The following is a 26,619-nucleotide window of genomic DNA, read 5'->3' as shown; positions in this document are numbered from 1 at the left end:
GATTACTCTTTAATAGTTTATGCATACAGTCGCACTCATACGACAAGAAGTACAGGTCAGCCAACAGGGAAGCACAATTTGTTTTCCGAATTTCACACAGGTGTTATTAAGGAGACGTTCAAGCAACTCGATGAGCAAAGAAAAGGGCTTTGATGCCTTTGACGTTAATGTATATGTACGATGCTCTGAAACAAATTTTATTTGCACGACGCTTTGACATCTTTGTATTTTGTTTTTATTTTACGACATGTACTCTGCTTACATACAGATAGTTAAAACGTAACCATTAGCTACGGTCTTGGTAGATAAAATTATAACTGACTTACTTTCAAGCAACATACCTTTGAAGTTTACAATTTTAATTCCAGCGGTACCAAAAGAAGCACGTGAACTGCTTTTCAAACTTTGAAAACTGGCTGTGTGGGATCGGCCACATATTTATAAATACACAAGAGGCATTGAAATGTGTAACACTCAAAATGGGCAGGCTGTATCGTAATACAACTGATGGACTGATGTTGAGAAGACATATAGCATGTCCAGTTCATGCCGTACTGATGTTGAATAGCTCCTGTCTATAGGAGACACAACAGAACTGTATGGCTTTTTCAAGCAAAACTTAACCTGCACCAATTCAGATCGACAGGAACTGAGAAGATTATAAACCTTAAGGTAGAAAGCGTCATCATGAGTTTGTTCCGGCATGATAATTAGAACGCTAAGTTTCATCTGCGCTGTCGTTAACTGTCTTACAAGACTATTCACTTCCGGCAGCGTAAAGGCACCAGGGAGTAACGTTACACTGAGCACATGCGCAGTCAGCGTCTTCATGTCAAGAACAGCAATGGCCGCCTTCACAGACTTGCAATAAACACAGGGCCAGGATAACATCTGCGCACTCTCCAGGAGACAACCTGTGGCTGCACTAGACACGAGTAACTCCCGGAAATGCGGGAACTGGACGGCTGTCGTCAGTTCTAATTGACTGTCCCTTTTCAGAAAGTGGCACACATCGCGTCCACAACGTTCGCCAATGCCCCTGGCGAGTCGACGATCATGCACCACCACTGCCACGGGTCTCAACACCATCTTCTGCACGACGAGTCTGGCGCATTCCTCCAGTCGTCCAGTCCAGTATTTGTAAAATGACCCGTAGCAAAATGCCCTATTTAACCGATCACTTCCGCTGATGATGTTGGCCGCTAAATCAACAACATTGATGTTGGTGTCAATACCGGCCAGAAGAAGAAGAGTCCATCTCAAGGACTCGACGGTAGTCGTGGAACTGTTTGACCTTGCTCTTTCCACCTTTGTACACAGACTTTTCACCACTATTCTAAATTTCGACACGCTTTGCGCCAGCATGTTCAGCAGAAGTCTGTACATGTTAATATCAAGGCGGTAGTCTAAGGTTAGCGGCACCATGTTCAGTCGTAAGCCTTCCTCATTGAGCTCAGCGAGGTACCAGGCACAGAGGTATTCCTGAATTGACTTGTGAGGGAAGTAGCAGTAGCCAGACGCATGGAGTCTGGATAGAGTGAAATCTCTGTTCAGCAGACCGGACTTCAGTAAATGTTCACCTAAGCCACTGGTGCAAGACTTCTTTACTTCTGTTTCCAGAAAAACTAACTTTCCCGCCTTGAATCCGTTGTAAGCTATCTCTCCAGCCGCCAAAAACAGTTCATCTTCACTCACCTTACACTTGTCCTCCATTTTGCTTACATAATGTTCACACATTGACATAATCACTTGCTGAAGGATGTCATTAAAGTTGGACGGAATTTCCCCATCCCTGTCCTGTACAAGTAAGCAAAGCAACAACGTGGTAAATGGATTAACAACCAGTTGCTGGAGCTGGAAATCATTTCTTATCCTGTTGAGGAGTTTATCTCTGCATCCCGACTGAAATGTTTCCTGTTCAAAATATTTACAGATGTAAGATTCTACGTTTTCATGTGTGAAACCTTTGAGCGCCAAATGTATGTTAGCGTATTTGATGAATTCTCGGGCCGCTTCCGGTCGTCCTGTAAGGAAAATATGCGCATGACGAAGAAGTGTACCTTTTAGGAGTTTCAGCACCGTGTCTTTGCCCTCTTTCGTTAGCTCATCAACACCATCCAAAATGACGAGGCTGCTGTCTTCCTTTTCTTTGATGCAGTTATAAATGCTGTTCTTGTCCAGACCGAAATCCTCCGAGAACAGCTGTTCAGCAATAGAATGTTTGAGGTCACCAATCAATGTACGAGCTTCAAGAATAAACACTAGATGAAAATGGCGTCCATGAATGCAATGGTTGTTTGTAGCCCACAGGTAGGCCAGCCTCCTGCAGAGGGTACTCTTTCCGATCCCAGCCGGTCCTTCTACGAAAGTTACACTTCTGCCATGGGGAGTGGGTATGGCTTCATGACGTTCCGTAAATACAGAACCTTCCAAAGTTAATCTTGTCAAGGAACTGAAAAAGGAAACAAGAGTATAATGGCAACTCTTTTGACAAACTGTTATTCAAAAGTAATCGATTTACTGACTAATTAAAGCGGCAGTGGCTATAACGCAAATTTTTGACCAAAAATCCACATTCACTAATCAAATTAAATTTTTGGTATTTACAAAGAATAGTTCAAATTATTATTATTAATATCAGGTTCATATCTTAAGGTATTAAAATGTTTGTAAAGTTAAAAGAAGTTATACTACGAACCGCTTTATAAATTTTAGTGGAACTTTAGTACAGTTTTTAACGGTTCTAAAATGATAGCAAAAACTCCACTGGATTTGCGCTCACTGATTCTTTACTTAGGTGTAATCGGTCTGTACTTAGCTGTCATCTCCTAGCCTAATCTTTACATAGGTGTAATCGGTCTGTACTTAGCTGTCATTTCTTGGCCTAATCTTTACATAGGTGTAAAAGGCCTGCACTTAGCCATCATCTCCTGGTCTAATATTTACATAGGTGTAATCGGTCTGTACTCAGTATGCGTTACTGACGTGTCAGCGGCCTGTACTTAGCTGACATTACTGACGTATCAGCGGCCTGAACTTAGTTGTCGTCACTGACGTGTCAGCGGTATGTACTTAGCTGTCGTTACTGACATGTCATCGGCCTGTACTTAGCTGTCGTTACTGACGCGTCAGCTGTCTGTACACACTATCATTTCGTTCCCAGGTCGTCACTGAAGTGTCACCAATCTGCATTTAGCTTCTAGTGGCTTAATCCCATCATCAATATTTGTAATCTACATGTATTTGTCACATTGTGGGCCTAATACCTACTGAAGTTTCACCGTTGTATTGTACAGCCGAAGCCCACTTGTACGAAGCCCACTTAACGTTACAAGCAAGTTACGGCCATGGCGACGTAATGGCTACATTGCTGGTTGCCATGGTACACACTGGTTCTGATCTCTTTATCATCACAATTATAGATGTCATCTTGTGACCTGATATCCGCAGTTCCACCGTTAGCACATACCTGTTATCTTGTGGTCTAACCTTTACAGAAGTTTCATCACATGTGGGGTCTGATTCTTTCGGCACAGTTTGATCCGTCCTATTAGAAAAACAGAGAGTGAGGTTCCGAATCTAACAACTATCTACAAGAAATTAGCTTATTTAAACTGAAAGAAAACACAAAATGAAGATAGCGTCGACAGAAATACCACTCAAAACTATGGCAGAATCATACATACCTGTATTTAATTTTTTAAACTGAATCATATGTATTGAATATTTGATTGACTACTAAAAGGTGAGCCTTACGAACTGTATTCACAATGTTGAATGCCTGTGGTGTGACACAGACTTTTTTACCTTGAGTAGAAAGTTTTATTCATAAACGAACAACATAATATCAAAATTGAAGTGAAAAAAATAATCTTGTCACGTGATTGACGCCAAAGTGGTCCATAAAATAAACCGTGTATAGAATACAAACATTTGTCTCGCCGCAAATACTGACATTTTGCGAAAATACATTTTCTATATTTCGTACACTCATCGGTATTTCACAAAACAAAGAAAAAAACGAACAAAATGTCTTAGTTCCTATTAGTAAAATTATCTTTACGGATACTCCTATATATTTACACGGGAATGACGGCCTGCATGTCCCCCACATGGCGTCTTATAAATCATCAACATGTGCACACCTATGCTGTTTTGAACTCTCATTTATTGGCTTGAATGTTCCTGGGATCCGTTCTATAAACAGTCGACGACGCTCGTGTGGCCGATTGCAGCAGTCGTACTTGGAATCACTTAAATTATCTAACATCAATATGATATGCATGTCTGTGTACGTGGGGAAATATGCCAGTATCTTGCCAAAGATCGGTTGTTTATACCGGACACTCCATTAAATTGGCCGTTAAATCGTTTTGCGGCCTTTTCCTGAGCTGAAGTGTTATTGCTCTATACTTATCTGCCATCTCGTGGCAAAATCTTTACTGACGTGTCAACGGTCTCTTCTTATTATCTCTCGTCTCCTGGCCTAATCTTTAATGACGTGTCAAGGGCCTGAACTTACCAGTCATCTCGTGGCCAAATCATTACAGAAGTGTCCCCTGCCTGTACTCATCTCGTGGTAAATCTCGTGTCAACAGCCTGAACTTACCTGTCATCACGCGGCCAAATCTTTACAGACGTGTTACCCGCCTGTACTCATCGGTCATCGCATGGCCAATTACTAGCTGACGTGTTACCCTCTTGTACTTATCTGTCATCCCCTGGCAAAATATTTACTTACGTGTCACGCGCTTGTACTTATCTGTCATCTCCTGGCCTAATCTTTACATAGGTGTAATCGGCGTGTACTTAGCTGTCGTTGCTGACGTGTCAGCGGTCTGTACTTAGCTGTCGTTACCGACGTGTCAGCGGCCTGTACATAGCTGTCGTTACCGACGTGTCAGCTGTCTGTACACACTATCATTTCGTTCCCAGGTCGTCACTGAAGTGTCACCAATCTTCAATTAGCTTCTAGTGGCTTAATCTCATCATCAATATTTGTAATCTACATGTATCTGTCACATTGTGGGCCTTATATCTACTGAAGTTTCACCGTTCCATTGTACAGCCGGAGCCCTCTTGTACGAAGCCCACTTAACGTTACAAGTAAGTTACGGCCATGGCGACGTAATGGCTACATTGCTGGTTGCCATGGTACACGCGGGTTCTGATCTCTTTATCATCACAATTATAGATGTCATCTTGTGACCTGATATCCGCAGTTCCACCGTTAGCACATACCTGTTATCTTGTGGTCTAACCTTTACAGAAGTTTCATCACATGTGGGGTCTGATTCTTTCGGCACAGTTTGATCCGTCCTATTAGAGAAACAGAGAGTGAGGTTCTGAATCTAACAACTATCTACAAGAAATTAGCATTATTTAAATTGAAAGAAACTTATCTGCCTGTATTTATCTCTCATCTCGTGACCAAATCTTTACTGTTGTGTCAATGGCCTGTGCTTATCTGTCATTTTCTGATCTAACCTTTACCGTCGTGTCAACGGCCTGTACTAACCACGTCATCGATCGTTGCGGGCTTGTTTGAGCAAACTTAGAAATACTTACATTGCACCGAACCGCTGTTATATAGCAGGATGGTTTGAGAAGACTTGGACATACTTTCGTTTCACGAAGGCGATGTTATATAACGGGGTGGTTTGAGAAGTCTTGGATATACTTACGATGCACGAAGACGATGTTATACAGCGGGGTAGTTTGAGAAGACTTCAGCATACTTATGTTGCACGAAGGCGATGTTATATACCGGAGTGGTCTGAGAAGACTTGGACATACTTACGTCGCACCGAACCAGTGTTATATAGCAGAGTGGTTTGAGAAGGCATGAAGGCGATGTTATAAAGCGGGATAGTTTGAGAAGACTTCAGCATACTTATGTTGCACGAAGGCGATGTTATACAGCGGGGTAGTTTGAGAAGACTTCAGCATACTTATGTTGCACGAAGGCGATGTTATATACCGGAGTGGTCTGAGAAGACTTGGACATACTTACGTTGCACCGAACCAGTGTTATATAGTGGAGTGGTTTGAGAAGGCTTGAACACCCTTTCATTGCATGAAGGCGATGTTATAAAGCGGGATAGTTTGAGTAAGAGCATGCTTGGGGTTTAACGTCGTACTTAACAATTTTTCAGTCATATGACGAATCATGTAATGTGCCTCCTTGTTGCAGGACGAATTTTTTTATCTAGTGCTGCTTCACTGAGACGCCTTACCGAAGTAAGTAAGCCGAGCCGTCGTACTGATACGGGTCAACAGTGCAACAACAGTTGTTGCACTACCCCCTTCATGCTGTACGCCAAGTCTTAAGTGTGACTCGACCCAGGATTGATCCTGGATCTACCCCTCCCGAAGCGGAGGCTTGACCAACTGTGCTATCGGGGCCGATTAGGGTGGTTTGAGAAGACGGACATAGTTACTATTAACGAAGGCGATGTAACATAGCGAAATGGTGTGAGAAGACTTGGACATACTTACATTGCACCAAACCGATGTTTGCGGGCTGGTATGACTTTTAAGTTGGTATAAACGTGGTCAAGGTCGAGCTCTAGCCATTCACACCAGGGTATGGGATGTAACCTGGAGAGCGTGTGGAGATACCAGTCCTCCAACTCCTTCTGAATTATCACCAGGGGTTGATCTGATCAAAACAAAGCATAGAATGAAAATGATAACATCCATTAAAGGGAAAGAAAACAGTGGCTATATGTTCCGAGTCGCCATTTATCTATAAGTGTTACAGCCCTTTAATATCGTATAACCGATAAACCTCGAAACTCTAGATTATACATGTAACTCACCTGGGGTTCTTGTTTCTTGATTGCCAGGTGTTCCAAGACCATCCACTATATCGGAGACGGGACGTGGTGGGCGTGGCCACTTGAATTGACCATACAGAACATGGTCAGCTTCGCGAATCACTTCACAGCATTGCTCAATCACCTTCTCTGGTTTCCGATAAAGAATGTCCAAAAATCTGTGCAGATAAAAAACCATTGGGTTATTATTCAGCTGTATATATACAGTAAATGGAATAATCTTACATATAAACTACACTATTACATACCCTATATAGCAGAGGCCGATGTTATAACATGACTGAAGTCATGCATGTTTCAAATTCTTATATATATGCATTGGCGTTAACATAACACTTTTAAGTCTTAAAAAAATTCTAATATGGTCTAAAATAAGCATTTAAATCACGTTTCACTTTGACTTCAAAGACAAACCTGGCTTTACGGAAATGGAACCTGATTCATATCTACTGCACAAACCACAAAGGCTGTCTGTCAGTATTATGAGCGGAGGAAACCGGAATAAACCACGGACCTTTGGTAAGTTATTGACGAACTTTCCCAGATGTCCGGACCTACAGATATGCACACGAGATTGGTGGAAGACGAGTGAAGTGGTCTTCAACGAACGTTAGAGTCCGCAAACGGCCACAACAGTGTCATAGACAAGGCCCCAAAAGGCCCCAAACTTAGTTAGAGCGAGAGAATCTACAAATACACAGGCTATGTATTGACGGATGCTCTGCTCCAAGTCTACCTATATACCTTACCGACGCAGAAATGTGTAGATCATACTCCTCACATCGCATGTGCCACTATGTTCGTTCTTTTTACATCACTGCCACGATTGGACAAGGTTGAACTTTGGAGCTTGTGCGACGCGCGTAGGATTATTTAGGCCCCTTAGCCTCATCGCTGGTGTCCTTGAGTAGATATATTTAATGAGCATTCATCAGTATAATTGATGAATTTATATCTTGTTATTTATTTCTATCTCACGTCTGGTTTAGAATCATGTTGCACAGATTTACTAATAGGATAAAGAGAATGCAAGTGTAATAAAGTAATACTAGAAACGACGTAAAACACCAATCAAATAAATAAATACTAGAAACTTGTACTAGATTATAGTACCAATTTTGGTACAGGTATAGCAGTGATGTAAACAAATGTAAAGAGCACCGCGTAAGATGTAATGTGTACAGCTGGTATATAGAGTGCAGTTTTAGATCCTAATCACAGAGATAAATAATACTGTAACAGGATTACACATACAGCATTATAGAAACATCCTTACTTCGAAATTCTTCCGGGCCTTGTTTTTTCCGCTTCTATGTGTTCAACTTCGATGTAGCTCAAAAGGTCGGCTTGGATTAAGTGATCACGGAAGTACCGAAAGTCGCCATTCTCTACCAGCGTCACTCGATTTTTCTGGATTAGCTGTTTGTACATCTGTAATATGCATGCATAAATTGAACACAATAAAAATATGCAATAATTATCTAAATAAAACATAAATCTGTTGAGTGAACATTTAAACATATAAACAGGAAATGACAATCCAAGCTGAAATCTGACCTTTAGTCTAGACACAGGATGTTTTATACCGAAAGCAGCGCATCCATATAGCTACATATAGCCTCCACATGCGCACTAACTACAGCACACACTCAGTCCGCATCTTTTACTGCCATGAGCATGTCGAAACTAGACTCATTTCTCATTCGCCTTCAACCAATGAATGGTTAATCAGAACGTCTAAAATCATGATGTTTTAAATAAAAATGACGTTTTATTAAACCATTACAAATTGAAGTATATGTTGTGGACATAAACAAGTTTTTGTACCGAACCAGCCTAATTTCACTTACTTTTCAGTGCATAATGTGGCCAGTGACTTCCGCATTCCTTCCAGTCGTTATTTATCCCTTGCTCCATGCTATATACTGGATGTTTTACTGGGGTTACAAATTCAACCCCCTCCCCCACCCTATACGATGGCCCATTAATGTTATTTGATTTTTGTACACATTTTATCGTAGTTTCCAGCTATTCACAGGACTTTCATTTTCTCGTTAATAACAAATAACACCAATTTATATACAAACGAATAACACGAAACAAATTAGATAAAGTTGATAACACTTAGCTACGAATTTTGAAAACATCAGAAACAGCACTTTGGTGTAAGCATTTTCTCCGTGGTGGAAAGGTTTTCTCCGCAATGCAGTGGTTTTTATCCGCCATCTAAATACTTTTTTCCTTGGTGTACAGGTCTTCTCTGCGGTCCAAACGTTTTTAAAAGAAAGTGGTTTTATTCACCCTGTCGTTTGTACGTTCTCATAACGCATCATTTTGATTCTAAATGTATACACCGTGCATAAATTTAAACGTCATTTAGCTTCTCTTTATTATGCGCAGACCTTCCGTTCGAGTGAGTGAGAGTGCTTGGGGTTTCCTTCCGTTTCCACAACAGCTATATATACACTGAGAGCGGGGGAATTTCCTGCCTCAGGCTAGGATACTATATGTGTGTATATATAGGCCTATACATGATACGTGAAAAATATATAAACAAATGGTATCAATATTTCTGCAGGACCAGAGTAATAAACCCAGCAATAATATTTAACAAATTGAGAAACTTTAAAATGCTTACTAAGGAAAAGCTTTCCCTATTTTATATGCCCATGTTATCTTGCCCAGTTTTACCACTTTATCATATAACATCGAGGCACACCATCATGTTGCAATGTCAAATGTCAAAACTCCTATATCGCTGGCTGCTGCCCTGTTGTTACTTAGCTTTTAACTGACAGGCTTACAGCTTACCTGTATCCTGATATTTTTTTCTCTCTAGATGTCTAAGCATCTCCAAGATGTGAAATTTTTTTATAGCTCTTTAATGCGATTAACTAATTATGGTTTTATTCATGCTATTTTTGAGATGAGAATGTCAGTGTTTTCAATTTGCAGTTCACGAATACCAATACAAAAATTCTGTTGTTTTGTGAAGCTCTTGCAGTACTAAACATTTGAAAGGTTAAATTACACAAACTGTAGGCCTAAATGTAGATTGTTAAAGGGAAACTCCAAATTTACATGAGTGTTCATTAGCTGGCATCCTGGTACAGTGTCTGAAGAATATGTTGGCTTCAGTTACAATTTATACAGTGAAGAAACTTATGACATCAGCTGGAAAAGTTATTTTATGCTTGTCCGTCTTTAATTTATGTCTTTTCAGAGCATGTCCAAACGACAGTATGTGTATCTGTATGTGTCAAAAGATCAAGTAAATACGGTAAATGACCTGAAATTTCGTTTTTGAAAGTGCATTTTTAGACACAAATAAATGTCATGAAATTTTTCTTTTCTTGATACTACATTTTTCCAGTGGGTTATCAGCCAACCATCCAAACATACCTTTCTAAGATCATCAGAACTCCCAGTATCAAACAAAAAGAACAACTTCGTCATGTTCGAAATTTTAGGCTGTTTACTGTAGGTCATACAGTATATGTACAGTACATGTACCTGATTTGTTGTGTGTACATTTATACAGTGGATAAATACAGTTATTACAGGAGATTAAGGACATGAGCCTTAATGGGAGTCGGACCCCGTGATCACGAAGCGATCTTAGACTTAAGTCAAAATTTCAAATCACTTAAACATTGTTACTTCTTACGTGAGAACGTCAAAATATTGCTTAGAACGTGAATCCCGGAAAAGGTATTGTAAACCAAATAAAGGAAATGAGCATAGGCCCACCAATGTTCATGATCAAAATTTTGACTTAAGGCTAAGATTGCTTCGTGATTGTGGTGCCTGGAGTCTACCACTGCACGCCGAATTAATATATGCCCTATAAGCCCTACTTACAGCATACTTATATAATAGGGGATTGTTTACCGCTATAATCTAGATATATATGTAAGTACACGTATATACATAGTATGCTATGTGTCCGCTAAATATGCATATTCTGATACTATGCATGCAGTATGGTTTGCTTATTTACTTAACTGATTGGTGTTTTACGCAGTACTTAAGAATATTTCACTTATACGAGGGAGGCAACCTTTATGGCGGGTAGAACTGGTGGGTGGAGTCCAGGGAAAGTCCCTGACCACCTGCAGATCACTGACAGACTTCCCAAGTACGGCAATGTATTACTGTGTAAGCTCGTAGATCTAATGCAACACCCCTAAGTCCTGAGTCAAATTACCTATAGGCCTATATCTATATACATGGATATATATGTGTATGTATATATACATAGGTAGGTATATAAGGCACGTATAGATAATGTATTACCGTGTAACTGCTGTTGTCGAATATAACCCAAACTCAGTCTGAATAAAGTCGGATGATCTAAAGCCATATACCGTGCTGTACTTTCATATTAGACCCAGTGTCAGAATCTAAATAGGTCCTACTTATATACAGAATAGTTTACTACTGTCAGTACATTGCACACTCGTGTACGTAAAGATTCTGAACTGAAAGCCTACTTGTATGAAATGAAGAGCGACCATAGTCGACGTATATATACCGAGTCACTGTGTCAACTTTACCTTGTTCACTGGGTTCTGTGGTTCACACCCTTTTGTTTAGAATTTTGAAGGTTAACCGTATATACACTACCGGTATGTACAGTAAAAGGCCTACTTACTGAGACAGAGGATGGAAACTACGTGGTAAACACATTTACGCCACCGTATTTCCCAATGTCCGTTCGCCTTCCCAGTCTAATTTACAAGGTGATGGCGGCGTTGTGTTTGTCTCAGCGATCAGCCAGCCGCTTTATGTAGTACACTGTCACTCTCATATGTCCGTTAAGTAGTTTAGATGAGTCAACTGCCTGCACAAGAGCTACCTGCACATGTGGGCGTTGTAGAATGTGGGGCACTGCACCAATTGGATATGTGCACGCCTTTCATCTTCGTCTGACCTCAGAACGCAAGTAGACAACCTCGGGCCACATATGTGGGCCGTCAGCCGGTACATGTTTGAATTCCCTGTAACGCATGGTTGCGTTCATGTATGATCACACAGATATAGCTGGTTACCATGACCAGCTAGTCATATGTTTATTACTTGGTGCATGCAAGTGTTTAATGTTTTCCTGTTTGATTGGCGTTTAAGGCGAAAGTAAGAAAATGCTAGACGAAAACACTAAACTGCTAAGTCGACACCACTTCGCACTTTCGGCTTTTTGCTTCGTACTTTCGGCTTTTTGCTTCACACTCTCGGGTTTTCGAGCTTTTCCAAGTCTACAGTGCGAAGTTAACTTCGCTCTTTCGCCCTTTTGAAAATGTCGAAAACGCGAAAGAGTGAAGTTAACTTTGCTCTTTCGCCTTCCGGTTTCTAAATATGTGTTGTAAACAGCTTAATCATTGTTCTTTATAATTATACCACCACTATACCAGGTTAAAACAGCTAACAGCCCTGTTTATCTGGTTTAGTATCCCTGTATATGTAATTTTAAACTATGTATACATGTAATAATGAAAATGTACTTATGTAATTACACGTACGTGCGAAAGAGAGAAGTTAACTTCGCATTTTCGACTTGGGGAAAAGGTCTAAAAGCCGAAGATGCGAGGCAAAAACCCGAAAACACGAAGCTAAAGGTCGAAAGTGGGAAGTTGTGCCAACTTCGCGCTTTCGCGTTTTCGCTTTTTTGACTTCTGGGCCTCGCCAATAATTAGCTGCATCGGATACTCGTTCCTCTTGAATTTGTACTACCCCAAGACTTTTCCACCTGGCTGGCCACGCTCCTGGTAACTCTGGTCAATGTATAATTAACATTGTTCAACTAATTCACATGCGCTATTTGAAAATCCATTTTACATCTGCATGGCATAGCGCGTATTTCGACGGAAAGTAAGCACGTACATGTAAAGTATGGAAGCGATCCGATGGGTATACTTTTATAATCACAACTTAGAGGACGGATATTTTTTCTTTTCAAACGCACCTTTGATAATTTACTACCGAAATTTCTCACTTGGTGAGATCATGGAGGTACGGCCTATATATGGATATATGTACCTCCATGGTGTGATGTACACGCCCCGGGATCACAAAGCGATCTTAGACTTAAGTTAAAATTTGAAATCACATTAAAATTGTTTCTTTTGTTACAGGGTCAAAATGTAGCTTGACAACGTATAACGTATAAAAGCTAGATTTTGACCTTGTAACAACAGAACGAAAATTAAGTGAAATACAAACAGAACAAAAATTGAGAGTGAGTAAGTGAGTGCTTGGGGTTTAAGGTAGTACCCAAAGTTTATAAACTTTGAGTGTGTTTTTGTATAATCAAATTTCAACTGAAAAAAAAACAGAAAGGAACATACAAAATTTAATGACTGAAGTTTTTACTGAAGTCGAAGATCACTTCTTTATCCCGGGCCCAAAGGGTCACATCCAAATGAAGGATTGCAGTGAACGTAGAATGGTGTGGAGTACCTGATTTACTTACAAGAAGTGAGAGCGGGGGAATCTTTAAGTCCTTGTCTAAGACCGCGTTTGAACCAGCTCTAAGGCAAGTACCTTTAAAGGAAATGCCAAACACCTTTATTTTCCCAATAAATGTTCCTTAGACACAATGTTCATGCAATGTTTACTTAATCTGAAAACTGCATTTAAAAACATATTGCGTTCAACAGTTCCAAGTAAACAATACACATAAGTTGGACCGTCTGCCTATATTGTCAGTCGCGGAGAGCTGGTTGGGTGACGTCATGACGTGAAAATAGATCTGTCGGGATTTTGTACTGGAAAACCCTGCACAACACTGACTTATCTACTATCCGTTTGTGTGCTTTTTCAGAAGCCATGGTGTGACTTACTCTGTGATAATGCAGCCTACCATATACATGTAACGTCATTTCTGCGGCACAGATAGTTGGTGATTACGAATACTTTTTAAAACATTATCGATAGAAAGGAAGATCGTATTTGGTTCACTTGACTTATAATTCGCTTTCAATCTGTCAGATTGTTTACATATACGATCCACGAACGAATGTTGCATTGTGGGAATTTTAGTGCTTCCTTATTTGCATGTTACGTGCGGACCGCTTACACCAGTGTCTCTTAATTCACCTTTTTTTTTCGGAAAATATGTGACCAGGAGGCATAGTTTGGAGTCAAATGTAACTCATTTTTGCGTTTAGCTGAACGAACTCAAAAATTCGGAATTCCTTTGTGCGGGGTGTCCCTTTAAGCCATACGTTATTCAATTTTTTTTATATTATTAAGCTATTATAAAATAATTATTTCATTGATGAAAAATAGTGAACAATGCCGTCATCAGTTTACTATAATTTTCGTCTTAGTTTTAATTGGATAGGCTACCCCGGTGTTAATTAATTATTCAATTATTATACAAAGATCATATTTTCATTCTCACATTATGGTTTAACTCAATAACTTGCATTTTTAGTGGAGTTTTGTAAATATTTTGTCGTTTTTAATTCGCTTCATGGTTTCGATACAGAATTGAACATATGACACCGGGCGCGGATGTACAAACATATCTCCGACAAACAAGGGGGGTAACTCCCAACAGATCTGATTGAGTCGGGAATTCCCCATTAAGCACGCATGCGTTCTATCAGTGTTTCTATTTTGGGATAGGAAGTGTCTCTTGAGTGAGAGTGAGTAAGGCGACATTCGTCGGTTTGAAAGAAATTTTGCAACATGCCTGACGTGTCTGAAATGGCAAAAGTATGACAACTAAAGGCAGCTGAACTCATCATAGATTGTTGGTATCATTTCATCAGGCTGTCCCAAACCAGGGCTGATAAACTTGTCTGTCAGAAACGAACAACAACAACAACAACAACTAGACACCACCACCACCAACAAAGTGAACGGCTGTAGGATCCGCCAAACTGGATTGTCATCCATCATTTTAAAGCGTTTTGAATCTATGATATGAAAATTACAAGATGACAAGTGCGGCCGGTCATGATGGGTACATCAAAAATGCTCTTCAAAAGGTAATAAACTTGTAATTCAAAATATGTTGTTTGTGCCTCATGAAAAATGGCTGACAGTTGTCGGATACAAACAACGCGTGACATCCGACTGATAAACTTTAATGAATTAAAGTTGAAACCATAAGCCAGGCGAGAGACACTGCATCGTTTGCTCTTCTGTATGAAAGACCTAACATCCAATAGACAGGAATTTGATGGATAATGTTGTTTGTGAAACGAGTTCATTTATATGTAATGGCTGGGAACAGCCAAGAAAATGAAAGAAAAAAAAACAACTTTTCAGTCCTTTTTGTTTGGCCAGCGTTAGCTCAAAACCAACATCAGAGACGTTTTTCAGAATCTGGTGAACTTGTCTAGTGGTCTAGTGGTAGTGGCTCTCGTAGTTTGTGAAGATGTTAGAGGCAAATTTTGTTGAAAGTTGAATAGGCCTACGTCTACAGAGCAATAATTTTACTGCTACACCTGTTTGTTATGTTTTTGTCTGTGACTTTGTTGCCAATTTCTGCCACATCAACAGGTTATTTTCCAGTGCTCAAAGAATTCTTTAGTAATGCTCAAAGTGACCCGTTGGACTGCCAGCCTTGCTATATTTAACAAGAACAGATAACTGTATCAAACTGTTAAATGCATCGCTTGCTCTTTCATGTTTGTTTGGGACCATCCTTAACCAGAAACACAATTTATTATATACAGCAGTATTTTCAAACCACACACATGATGTATTGTAACATTCATGCATGTTTGGCTAGGTAGGGAATGCAAAATTATTTGAATGAGTAAGCATTTTTTAGAGTAAGAATTTTTATTTTTATTTTTGATAATCAAAAATATAGGGATTTTAAAAAAATTAACATGGCAAGAAAATAATAATAATTAAAAAGAAAACATTTAACAGATGCCCATTTGAACATGTTTTAGATTGATGATGGCTCTACCTGGTTTCCTCCACCAAGAATTCTTTCAGTCATGATATGAATGACGTTAAATGGAATGTTCTAATTATTGCTACTGACATGCTGTGGTGTAGATGATATGGAACATGTGTATGGTCCATCAAAGCCAGTATTTATAATGCTAATTTTGCTTTACTCTTGGCAGTATAAGTATCCCGACATGGCAAAGAGGGATGTACTAAGTGTCTTCACAACGTATACAGACTTGCGACCTAAGCTGGAACCATATGGTAAGGTTATATTTGCACCTGAACTATGACAGCATACAAATGTTGCCAACTGCCATTCTTGTAACACTTAAATCTTTTGCTAAACTTGATTTGGTTACACTAGGTTTGTTTACAACATCTGAAAATTTTTTTCAGTTATGTGTATATTTACTACTGCTTGTCAGAGAGCAGTGGTTGACACGTTACTCTGGTTTCATCCACTGAGCATTGACTACAGATCTAATCATTCGAATGATTAAGTTGCACGCCAACAAACGGTACAGTGTGTTTCTGATTACAAATTTCATTGTAAGCTCAATTGGTGAAAAGTTTCTCTATTGCTTTAAAATTGCCATAAATGAGCTACTCTTAACAAACACCAAATAGTGAACTGAACTTATTTGTTTTGGAAGGTATCTGCATTACTCTTTTCCTATTGTGTATCGTAGCTACCAGTAGCGATGTACTTGTGTTTGTATATTTGATATTGAATGGTGTTTCAGTGTTCAATGATGGCATATCCAAGGACTTGCTCTGTCTAGAAGGAACAGTTCCAGTCTCGTATAAAGGTAACATGTGATGGAATTTTATACATTTTTCGGTGTCCTGTAGAGTTTGGAAAGGATGATGTACATTAGGTTGTTTATGGACTTTTTTTCTCAATGGCTTTATATATATTTTTTCAATTCTATTTTTTGTATTATGGGTGAGACAGAAAATGTAACAAAGCAAAAAAATTTCCAGGGACAGTCAACATCTCCCACAAGTTGGATAATTTTTTAATTATATTTTGTTTCTGTACCCTTCTGTGCCATTCCATGCCTTTTTATGACATTGAAATTGACATCACAATGTAAATGGGTGTGGCCTTACTGCTCTTTTAAGACAGCTTCACAGGCATAAGGAATATGCTCATGACTTTATTTATCTGTTGTTTTTTCTGGTGACTTATGTCTTTATTAAGAGTGTATATCTTGAAACACGTACACGTATGTACCATAAGTCTCCAACCAAGGACACTGGAAGGTGTCATTATGATTATCCGCCATACAATGAAAGATATTAAATGAGTTTTCAGTGAAGGGAGTACTGTATGTGTGCTTTGCTTTTAGATTGTGCTTAACAATTTTTAAGTGTCATTAAGTGTTCATTTACGTGTTTTCTTGTGGTAGGACCAGTCTATGCCACCAAAGTGCTGCTGCCACTGAAGTATCTTGCTGACGACACCAGACATGACATCCCACCCAGTCACATTATATTAACACTGGGCAAGATCAGTCCTGTTTCCTCGTTCTAACCTATTAGAGCTGAGTGCCACGCAAGGCAGCAACAAGTGCCATTTTTAAAGTCTTTGATATGACCTGACCGGAGGGCGTACAGGTCTAGCATTAAAAAGCCTGATACCCTCCATGCTAGTATTTTTTTGAGAGAAATTATTACAATTATACAAATTCATTTATTATGGAGGATATATGTAGGTGTATTTTGTATTTTCAGGGAACACATACAATATTCCTGTGTGTCTGTGGGTGTTAGACACACACCCCTATAACCCCCCTTTAGTTTATGTACGACCAACCAACACAATGAGGATACGATCAGGACGCCATGTGGATGCCAATGGCAAAATTGACCTACCATACCTGAGGGAGTGGAAATATGTAAGTTAATTGTGTCAGGACTCACATGTCTCTTACCCTATTTTAACATTTGTGACACCTGGTCCGCTTTTTTTAGCCAATATATAAGTAATTCTAGCAGAAATATTGAGTTTCTTTTTTCTCTCATGGTTAGACCATCTAATGAACAACATACTCATATCTTTACTTTAACAAAAGGCTGGTAAAGAAATGTAATATTGTACTTTCAACACTACTCATATCTGTCCCAAATTTCAGAAGAATAAGGGTAAGTTGCTAGTGGTAAGAGGTAAGGCTCTGGCCATTTATGCTATATACTCTGCGGTTACTTTTCTTTGCATGATTAATGGCTTCACAAAGTTTACTGTTTGGAAAATGACTTAAATATGAAAAATATATATAGCTTGTTACATTCAGTTTTCTGTTGTGTCAAAAACAATTCAGCATGAGATCACAGATATTTGTATGCAACAGTAATCAAGTTTAAATTTGCAAATGGAAATTTAGTGAGATAAAATTAATATGTTCCTGACAAGCCGTCTCATCATTTAAACACATGTAGTAACAAAATACCTGACAAACTCACAGTTTTTCTAACAAACAACTCATCAAACTCATCCCATACAACTCAGCTCCTCCTAAACTCACCCAGCATCAAAAAACATCACCACTAACAGTTTACCCAGTGCCCTTGTCACAAAATAAATTCACCTAGTATCAAGAAGGTCACAAGTGTATCTGAAAAACTAGGGTAATCACCTGGGGACTGTCTAGGGAGCTATAGCCATTGTTTGTTTTTGTGTGTGTGTTTTTTTTCATACCTACTGATTTGACATTTCTGTTTCCACAGCCCCAGTCAGACCTTCTAGGCCTAGTCCATGTACTGTGTATAGTATTTGGTGAAGAACCACCTGTGTATGCTACAGGTGGAAGTTCAGGTGGGCCCACAAACCGCTACCCAGGACAAACTCCCTACCCTCCTGCTGGTCAAGGTATGTTATGTCAATGCTGGACAGTAGATAGAAGGTCTCCTTGCTCTCACTGATTGTGGGGCATTGCATGGTGACAATAAGTGGTATCCTGTCAGTTTCTGGGATTGATGTTTGTAGTATTTGTGTGACATCCTGAAATGTGATGTCCAGTTGATTGTGAAAAGCTTCTACTGCTTGAAGCTTTCCTTAGCCTTGGTAGACTGTTATATAAACCTTTGGAAGAAACATCCAGGACTAAGGCACCAGGTTGCGCAGCTGTGAGGCATCACAACACATCAGCAGATTGTGTAGACTGCAGAAAACTCCTTTTGATGGCTTCCTCCAAAACAATATGTACAACGCCTATATGACCACTTTACTTAAACCTTGTAAGCTTGAGGTGCTCATATTCCTACCATTGGCCCAGAAGTTTCTGTAGTGCAGAATTATAATGTATATCTAGATATCTGTTTTCTTTCGTTTTTTGTTTTTTTTCTCTATATATTGATAACATAACTGTTTGACCTTGCAGGTTTCCCAATGCCCATGCCTGGTGGAGGAGGAACTGGAAACACCCCATACCCCAGCAATTATCCCAACACGTCGGGGAGTAACCAGAACCAGGGTTATACACCCTACCCCAGCTACTCTCAGCCTGGGGGTTACATGAGTCAGAGCTACCCCAGCTCTAACCCTGGTTACCCCAGCTACCCCAACCAGGGCAGCCCCTACCCACAGACAGGACAGACCCCTCCCTGGGGCGCCTACCCCCCAAACCCTGGCTATCCTGGCTCCCATGGCTCCCAGTCATCTTACCCAGGAGGAACAAACTCCACACCAGGAAGTAAGACTTCTTTTGTACGACTATTTTGTTTACTAATATGGATCAAAATATTTCCAAGATAGACACTGACATTTAACCATTCGTGAAAGGCGTCTTATCCGTCTCCAATATTATGCGCATATATGCAAGTACCTGGAGGCTGAGGTTTCCTCTACCCATAAAATTGACCGTCTTGGTATAAGTAAAAAATTATTAAGTATGGCATTAAACAACAATTAAATAGATAAATAAATCATGGCAATAAGCAGTTGGCTTCTTTATGTGCAAAAGGAGATGTTTCCTACTCAGGAACTCTTAATCTTCTGTGCCAAAAGCCATGTACACTGAAGTCAGAAAGCCTTGAAAGCCCAGTACAACCTTGCATGTGTTCTGTTTGTAGCAAACGGCCCAGGCTCTACCAACACAGTAACAGAGGAGCACCTGAAGGCCTCTCTTCTCTCTGCAGTGGAGGACAAGATGAAAAGGCGTCTCAAGGAGACTTTTGCACAGGCTCAGGTGAGAATCACACCTGAATCAAACAGAGGCAGATGCTGAAATATGTATCAGAAAGTGTTTTAGCCTCAAAATTCTTCTTTTTTTTTTTTTAAGTGAGCTCTTTCAAATTTTAGAAGTACATTCTATTAACAGAAATGTCTTGTCTCTATGACACAAAATATGTTCTGTAAAATCATATCTGATGAACTACCTTAGGATCATTCGGTTATGTTTTGATGGATTTTTGGGCTCTTTGGAAAATATGGTCTCAAAAACCCACCTTAGAAAAAAAATTGCTTTTGTGGAATTTGTTTCTAAGAAAACGTGTAAAAAAGTAATTTAAAGTATTTATGGACACAAAATTTCTGTTGACTTTCATTATTTTCTGTTGACTTTCATTATTTTCTGTTGACTTTCATTATTTTTTGACAGGAACACATTATTTTTTGACAGGAACACATTATTTTTGACATTATGTATAAATACTCTTTAGAATATTACAGAGATTGCAGTAGTCACTGTCAATGCTTATTTCAAAATTGTTATTGTATACTTGAAGGCTGAGATGGATGTACTGTATAAAACACAGTCAGAATTACAGTCTGGTAAAACCAAGCTGGAGACCATGATATCAGATTTAAAAAGAGAAAAGGTGAGTAGAGATAGCTATTAAAGTTACCCTCATAAACAGAAGCCCATGGTTAAATGACACCTCCCATCATGCCTATTAAAGGCAACATGAGGGGATAAAGCAAGTACTGATTTGCCCAGTGTGGGCATGATGTGATTGGTTGGGGTGTCATGTCTGGTGTTTTGGGAAGGGTGTTCCAGTGAGGCAGCCCTAACAATATACTTAGTCTGCAAAGAAACCAAGCCTGCAACTCTGAGACACTAATGTGGGATGACAAAATGTTAACACTAAAAAAAAACAAATATAAACAAGCACTCTGGTAATAGTTAACTGGGAATCTCCATTACGGTGATAGTGCCACTGATCCATTAGAACACTATCTTCCAGTGATAGTGCCATGGATTAGAACACCACTTCCAGTGATAGTGCCACTGATCAGAACACTGTTCCAGTCATTGTTGCACTGATTTGAACATTGACTCTTCAGAGTGCTTTGTTTTGGGGTTAGTGCCACTAATGGAGAATACTGTCATGGTTGTGTTTTTGCGATAGTTCCACTAACTGAGAGCCCTGTGCTGTGGTGATATTGTAAATGTTGTGAATGTAAGAGGAAATGAAAGATGAAATGCAAAAGTGAAACGAATGTCAGTAAATGAAAGTACCTACCTTAAGTTTTCAACCTGATGTGATATATCTTCACTCAATATAATTTTGTACTCAATATAATTGATAGCTGTTTTGAATAACTTCAGTTGAATTTTTTTTTGCTACAGGATATAAACATGTGTATTTTCCTCATTATTATTAGGAGGAAGTGGACCGTAACATTCGCATGTTGACAGAAAAAGATCAGCAGATTAAGGAGAACTTGAGTAAGATGGAGAGCCAAGACAAAGTAGAAATAGATGACGCTGTGGTAACCACAGCACCCCTGTACAAACAGTAAGTGGAGTCTTTCATTCGTTTCCACTTTGTGACATTAGTATGTGGAAAGTGAAAGTGAAAGAGTAATGTCACCTTCTTGTGAGAGCATACAATTTTGCTACATGTGTAATATTTCTAATGACAGAAATGTTTCCTCTCAATCATACATGTAACAAGAGCATGTTGACCTTTGGGTGCAGATGTGACCAACTTCCAGGAGCCTAACGATGGAAAAATATTTGGAATGCAGCCTATAGTGACATTTTACAGTGTTTAACATAAATATTTTTGGCTAAATTTTTTTTTGTCATCCAAACGTTTATAACAGTGTTAAATATATATTTTACAAATACATGTATATTGTTTTAGACTGTCAATTAAATCGAAGACAAACTCTTAATTGCATCCAGGTGGATTTTGTTTTCGTTTTGTTTTGTTTTTTAAGGAGACAACATTATTTTTTATGTGGAGATACCTAAATGATGACCCTTAAGTTATTAAATGTTTAATTTATTGCTCTTCGTTTTTTTTTTTCAGGTTGCTGAATTCATTTGCGGAAGAACAAGCAATTGAAGATGCCATATATTACCTTGGAGAAGGGTTGAGACGAAATGTGATAGATCTGGATGTCTTTCTAAAGGTATTCAACTGGTGTAATTTGTCAGAATGAAGTCATTTGAAAATCTGAAAATTTGGTTGATGTATAGAACTAATTGTTCTTTGACAGTAGACATCCTTGACTCACTGTTGCTGGCAAACTGGTAAAAAAAGGAAAAATATTTTGAGAACACCAATCAGTCTGAAAAGTTTATTCAGCACTAGTTAATTTAATTTTTAATAGGTGAACCTTGACCCAGATGACACATGATTTCATATGATATTTCATTTTCTTGCAGAAAGTCCGGGAGTTGTCTCGACGACAGTTTATGCTGAGAGCTTTAATTCAGAAATGTCGCGAAAAGGCTGGTCTTGCAGCTTGAGTGGAGTAAACAGACCGAAGTGATGCTTTCTGTTCATATGTACATGTATCTGATGTGTGGTAAAACAGATGGAGAAGAGCGCATGCCTAGCAGGTCAAGTATTAAACATACATGCCTTACTGGTTATGTTAGGACACCATTTTCAAAATTTTTGTACATCGTCCAGTCACTGTGTTCATTGAAGATTCCAGTAAAGGTGTAACCCAAATTGGAATCATGGAGATTTACATAGCCAACAGCATTATTTAATACTTCAGGACTTTTTCGTGCATGGGTGTTACAGGAAAATTTGTGAATTTAACAGTAATATAATTTCACCAAGTTGCAAAGGTGCATTTTTAAAGAAAATTTATGAGGTTAACCGTAATATATATCATCCAGATTCAAACAGAAATGTTCACAAATGTCTTCATTTCTGGAAAATTTCTAAAGTGACCAACTTCAGGTAAAAAGCATTGATTAAGGTGTGTATTCTATAAGAGAAGTAGTGAAGTGAGAAATTAGAATTTGTGTATATAATACAACATTCTCATAACGCCAGTTAGAACTAATCTCATCCACGTGGAAAAGTCTAAAGACTTTCACCCTAATATCTAGGAGAATTAAACGAGTGATACAATGCCACACTAGCATTGTTGATATGATAGGTGTAAGGCCACACCAATTTTATTTTATGTTTTACGGGCAAGCAGGAACTAAAACATCAAAAAATGGAGTAAACATGAAACCGAAAATAAAGCTTTTTATTTATTTTACCAATCGATCTGGATGTTTTTATGATTGTGTTGTTTTTCAAAGCTTTCAAAGCGAAAAATTGCTTGGACAGTCCACTTCTCACAAAATAGATGATTTGTAGGTGTTTTTTTTCTCTTTTCAATGACAACATTGGAAAAAGATTTTATCCCATCCGTAATACAACAACTTAAATTGGTGTGGCCTCACTGTAGAATAAAAACTAGGATCCAGGCGCATGTATCAAACATACATGTAGGATCACCTTCAGGCGTCAACAGTTCCAGTGTTGTCATTATTGTAAAATGTTTATAGTTCCATAAGTTCACTGAATGAAATCTCAGAATATTTATTATGTGTTTTTTTATATTAGATTTGCATGTTTAACATCAAGGGATATGTTCTTCTATATCTCTCAGACTGTAGAAATAGAAATATTGCCATCTGACTTGGATTTATTGAGGACGCTTTTTGAGGTGTAACGTAATTCAGAGCTCAGATAGAGTATCATTCAGGAGATGGTGTCAGTGGCATGGATTGATATTGCATCGCTTTCAATCTTCAAGCCTTATTAAAACAAAAAAAAAGTTATCAAGCTAAACATACATGCTTATGAGTTTTTTTACGGGAGAGTTTCGATAAAACTCCCGAGTTGGTAAAAATTGCCCTACTGTATCATAGGACTTGTTGAAAAAGTTAGGCAGCTTTTCTTGACATTGATTTATTGAATACCTGTTTAATCATGTTCTGGAGTAACAGATGATACCTCTTCAGTATCGTCTTAAATTCACGGATGCTCAGCTCCAAAGTTGTCTGCTTTATCCATTTACTGGAAATAACCTTTTTTGTGAATGAAACTTTTGCAGATGCCCTTATTATAGTAAACATAATCAAAAATTGTTACCTAACATTTTTTCGAACAGGTCAAAGCCTTCAGTGAAAAAAAGCTCAAACTCAAAATTCCACTGTTGTATTTCTCTTTTTAGTGTAATACCATGTTAGAAATGGCCAAAACAAAGTTCATGCTGTGTTAAAAGTCAACAACAAACTGTTCCAAATTATTGTTTCCTTTCATAGTTTCACCACTGATAACATGAATATTGAACATTCAAATATCAAACTGAATGTTTTTCAAAGAACCTTTGTTTTATTGCACCATTGGTGTAATAAAAGTAAAAGAGAGTGTTTGCGGCATATTTGCTGCTGTCAAGATGTTCACTATGTGACTAACTGCTCATGTTCATTAATTGGATTTTACTGGTTCCTAATTTCTCTTCACACTTTTTTTTACTACCTTTTTTGATGGATTTTGATTTTCCGTTCTTAGAGACATTTTTTTGGTGTAAATTAAAGAACATCTATTTTGTTTGTATATCTATTGTATTTGTAACACCTTGAATGATTCCTCTAGCCCGTTCTTCTGGCCTTAAAGAGATTGATTAATTTTAAACTGTTTATCAATTACGTAAGCATAGGCCCTACAACAAAACTTGTGAGATATGATTCTGTCATGGTTACAGGAAATGGTGAGTCTGTTTGTGAGATGAGTGCATTACAGTATATCACATATATCTTCATAAGATTTTTAAAAACAACTGAAACTATATGTAACTTACTGTGAATCACATATAAAACTTCAGATTTTTTATACATCTGCTGAAGCCATAAAGCTTCAGGAGATTTTTGAGGTATCTGCTGATGCCATATACCATTTACTGTAAATGACATATAGCTTCAGGATATTTTTCACCAGCTTATCACCCTTCTCTAGTACAGTGGTAGGCCTATATCAGAGTGTTTGGGTGGTGAAAAATCCTATGAAATAACAGGTGAATTATTGTACATGTATACATTTATCTTTTTCTGCATGAAAGGTGAGCATAGTTCTTTAAGTTGAGTATCACCTTGGGTATGTGTACATTTGAACAACTTAATCCCCATGAAGACACTCGTGCTAGCTGGAGGTGGTACATTGTAAACATGTTCCATTGTTGGTTATTTCATGGGGAAGACGATCGAATGATAGATTATATAACTGTGAACGTGTCTATTAAGAAGCATTGCTGTAAATACTTTATGTCTTAAGGACTGGGTGTATGATTATTGTTATCATAATATAACTCAATAAAATCTTGTATATGCTAGAAGGAGGCTGTGATATTGTGTTTATATTTGTGTGTTATGGCTTTGGTGGCCTAAATGGTGAGAGCGTCTGCCTTGGGTCGGGTTGGGTCGGGTCGGGTTGGGTCATACGTGAGACTTTTAATATGGTACTTGCTGCTGCCTCTCTTGGCGCTCAGCAATGAGAGGTTAGAGCAAGGAAACAGGACTGGTTGACCTGGTGTCAGTATAATGTGACTGGGCAGGGTGTCATGTCTGGTGTCTTAGGCATGATGCTTCAGTGGCGGCTGGACTCAACCAGCCACAAGAAGTCACAGTATATGTATACAAAAATAATGATTCCTCGTCGTCGTATGACTGAAAAATTGTTAAACCCCAAGCAAGCCTACATACATATATATTTGTGTGGTGTGTTGTTTTACTTTCACGGTTACTCCTAAAGGTATGATATTCTTCAGTATGGTGTAAAACACCAATCAAATAAATAAATAAATTATAGGTATAAGTTTTAAACTTCAGAGTTAAGCAAGCAACGGCTCATTGCAAATCCATGAACGCAACCACCTCACTTTCTCTATGGGGATTGGGCCATGACTGATTGGTTAAGGCACTTGCCTTACAGTCACAAGGATGCAGGAGATGTGGGTTCAAACCCAGCCTTAGGCAGGGAATTCATAGATTTCCTATCAGCCTTGGTGACTGTAAGCAGTGAATGATGCTCATGAGAGGTTGCCAAAGTTTGGTGGTTTACTCCAGGCACTCCTGTTTCCTCCACCCTTAAAACGGACAACTGTTATTTGAGGGAAAAATTCTTGTGTATGTTGTTAAACAGCAAGCACATAAACAAATATACAGTCATGGAAAAAATTATTAGACCACCCTTGCTTTCTCCCATTTCTTGTTCATTTTAAAACCTTGCACAACTGAAGGAACATTTGTTTGGGCAAAGAAAGTGATGAAAACAGAAATAGTTCATAAGGGTTTTATTTAAGAGGTGATATCTATCAGTTCTCTATGACTTTCTTGACAATGACCAAAATCACTTAAGTTCATACATCTGTAGATGTGGCAACTGTATTCTCAAAAACATTTTGGCATTTCATTTTTTCTCCTGTCTCCTAGTCACGTAGTCACATGACTCTCAGTCTCATACGGGAGTTAGTACTTGATTGCATGCCCATTGTTTTTGATGACTGCAGCCATGCACCTTGGCATGCTCTCCACCAGTTTGTTACATTGCCCTGCGGTCACAGCAGCCCATTCCTGTTGCAAAAATTCGAACAAATTTGCTTTGTTTTGGGGCTTGT

At 38.7% G+C, this 26,619-nt stretch overlaps 2 protein-coding genes across 2 annotated transcripts; one reads left to right on the top strand and one right to left on the bottom strand.

Moving 5' to 3' along the window:
* Positions 1 to 254: 254 nt before the first annotated feature.
* Positions 255 to 10,295, bottom strand: LOC135463300 (NLR family CARD domain-containing protein 4-like). Its single transcript, XM_064740564.1, has 6 exons — positions 10,242 to 10,295; positions 8,116 to 8,270; positions 6,822 to 6,997; positions 6,499 to 6,661; positions 3,470 to 3,547; positions 255 to 2,452 (listed from the first exon to the last, which is right to left on the bottom strand). Exons 1-6 carry the CDS (start codon positions 10,293 to 10,295, stop codon positions 475 to 477), a joined length of 2,604 nt encoding a protein of 867 aa, XP_064596634.1. The 3' UTR covers positions 255 to 474.
* Positions 10,296 to 14,494: 4,199 nt separating this feature from the next.
* On the top strand, positions 14,495 to 23,256 carry LOC135468469 (tumor susceptibility gene 101 protein-like). Its single transcript, XM_064746751.1, has 11 exons — positions 14,495 to 14,833; positions 15,932 to 16,016; positions 16,499 to 16,564; positions 17,493 to 17,656; positions 18,486 to 18,627; positions 19,139 to 19,450; positions 19,830 to 19,945; positions 20,484 to 20,576; positions 21,364 to 21,497; positions 22,017 to 22,119; positions 22,376 to 23,256. Exons 1-11 carry the CDS (start codon positions 14,783 to 14,785, stop codon positions 22,457 to 22,459), a joined length of 1,350 nt encoding a protein of 449 aa, XP_064602821.1. The 5' UTR covers positions 14,495 to 14,782; the 3' UTR covers positions 22,460 to 23,256.
* Positions 23,257 to 26,619: the final 3,363 nt, after the last annotated feature.

This window comes from Liolophura sinensis, chromosome 1 (genome assembly GCF_032854445.1).
Source record: "Liolophura sinensis isolate JHLJ2023 chromosome 1, CUHK_Ljap_v2, whole genome shotgun sequence".
In the NCBI taxonomy this organism is placed as follows: Eukaryota; Metazoa; Mollusca; class Polyplacophora; order Chitonida; family Chitonidae; genus Liolophura; species Liolophura sinensis.
Note: the sequence above shows the minus strand (reverse complement) of the source record. Positions and strands in the feature narration are given on the sequence as shown.

Coding starts and splice junctions, on each gene's coding strand:
- LOC135463300 (XM_064740564.1), bottom strand. CDS start 10,295: ATGACGAAGTTGTTCTTTTTGTTTGATACTGGGAGTTCTGATGATCTT. Junction 6,998..8,115: donor AGGCCCGGAAGAATTTCGAA/GTAAGGATGTTT, acceptor TTATCTGCACAG/ATTTTTGGACATTCTTTATC. Junction 6,662..6,821: donor TCAAGAAACAAGAACCCCAG/GTGAGTTACATG, acceptor TGTTTTGATCAG/ATCAACCCCTGGTGATAATT.
- LOC135468469 (XM_064746751.1), top strand. CDS start 14,783: ATGACAAGTGCGGCCGGTCATGATGGGTACATCAAAAATGCTCTTCAA. Junction 17,657..18,485: donor ACCTGAGGGAGTGGAAATAT/GTAAGTTAATTG, acceptor CTGTTTCCACAG/CCCCAGTCAGACCTTCTAGG. Junction 21,498..22,016: donor ACAGCACCCCTGTACAAACA/GTAAGTGGAGTC, acceptor TTTTTTTTTCAG/GTTGCTGAATTCATTTGCGG.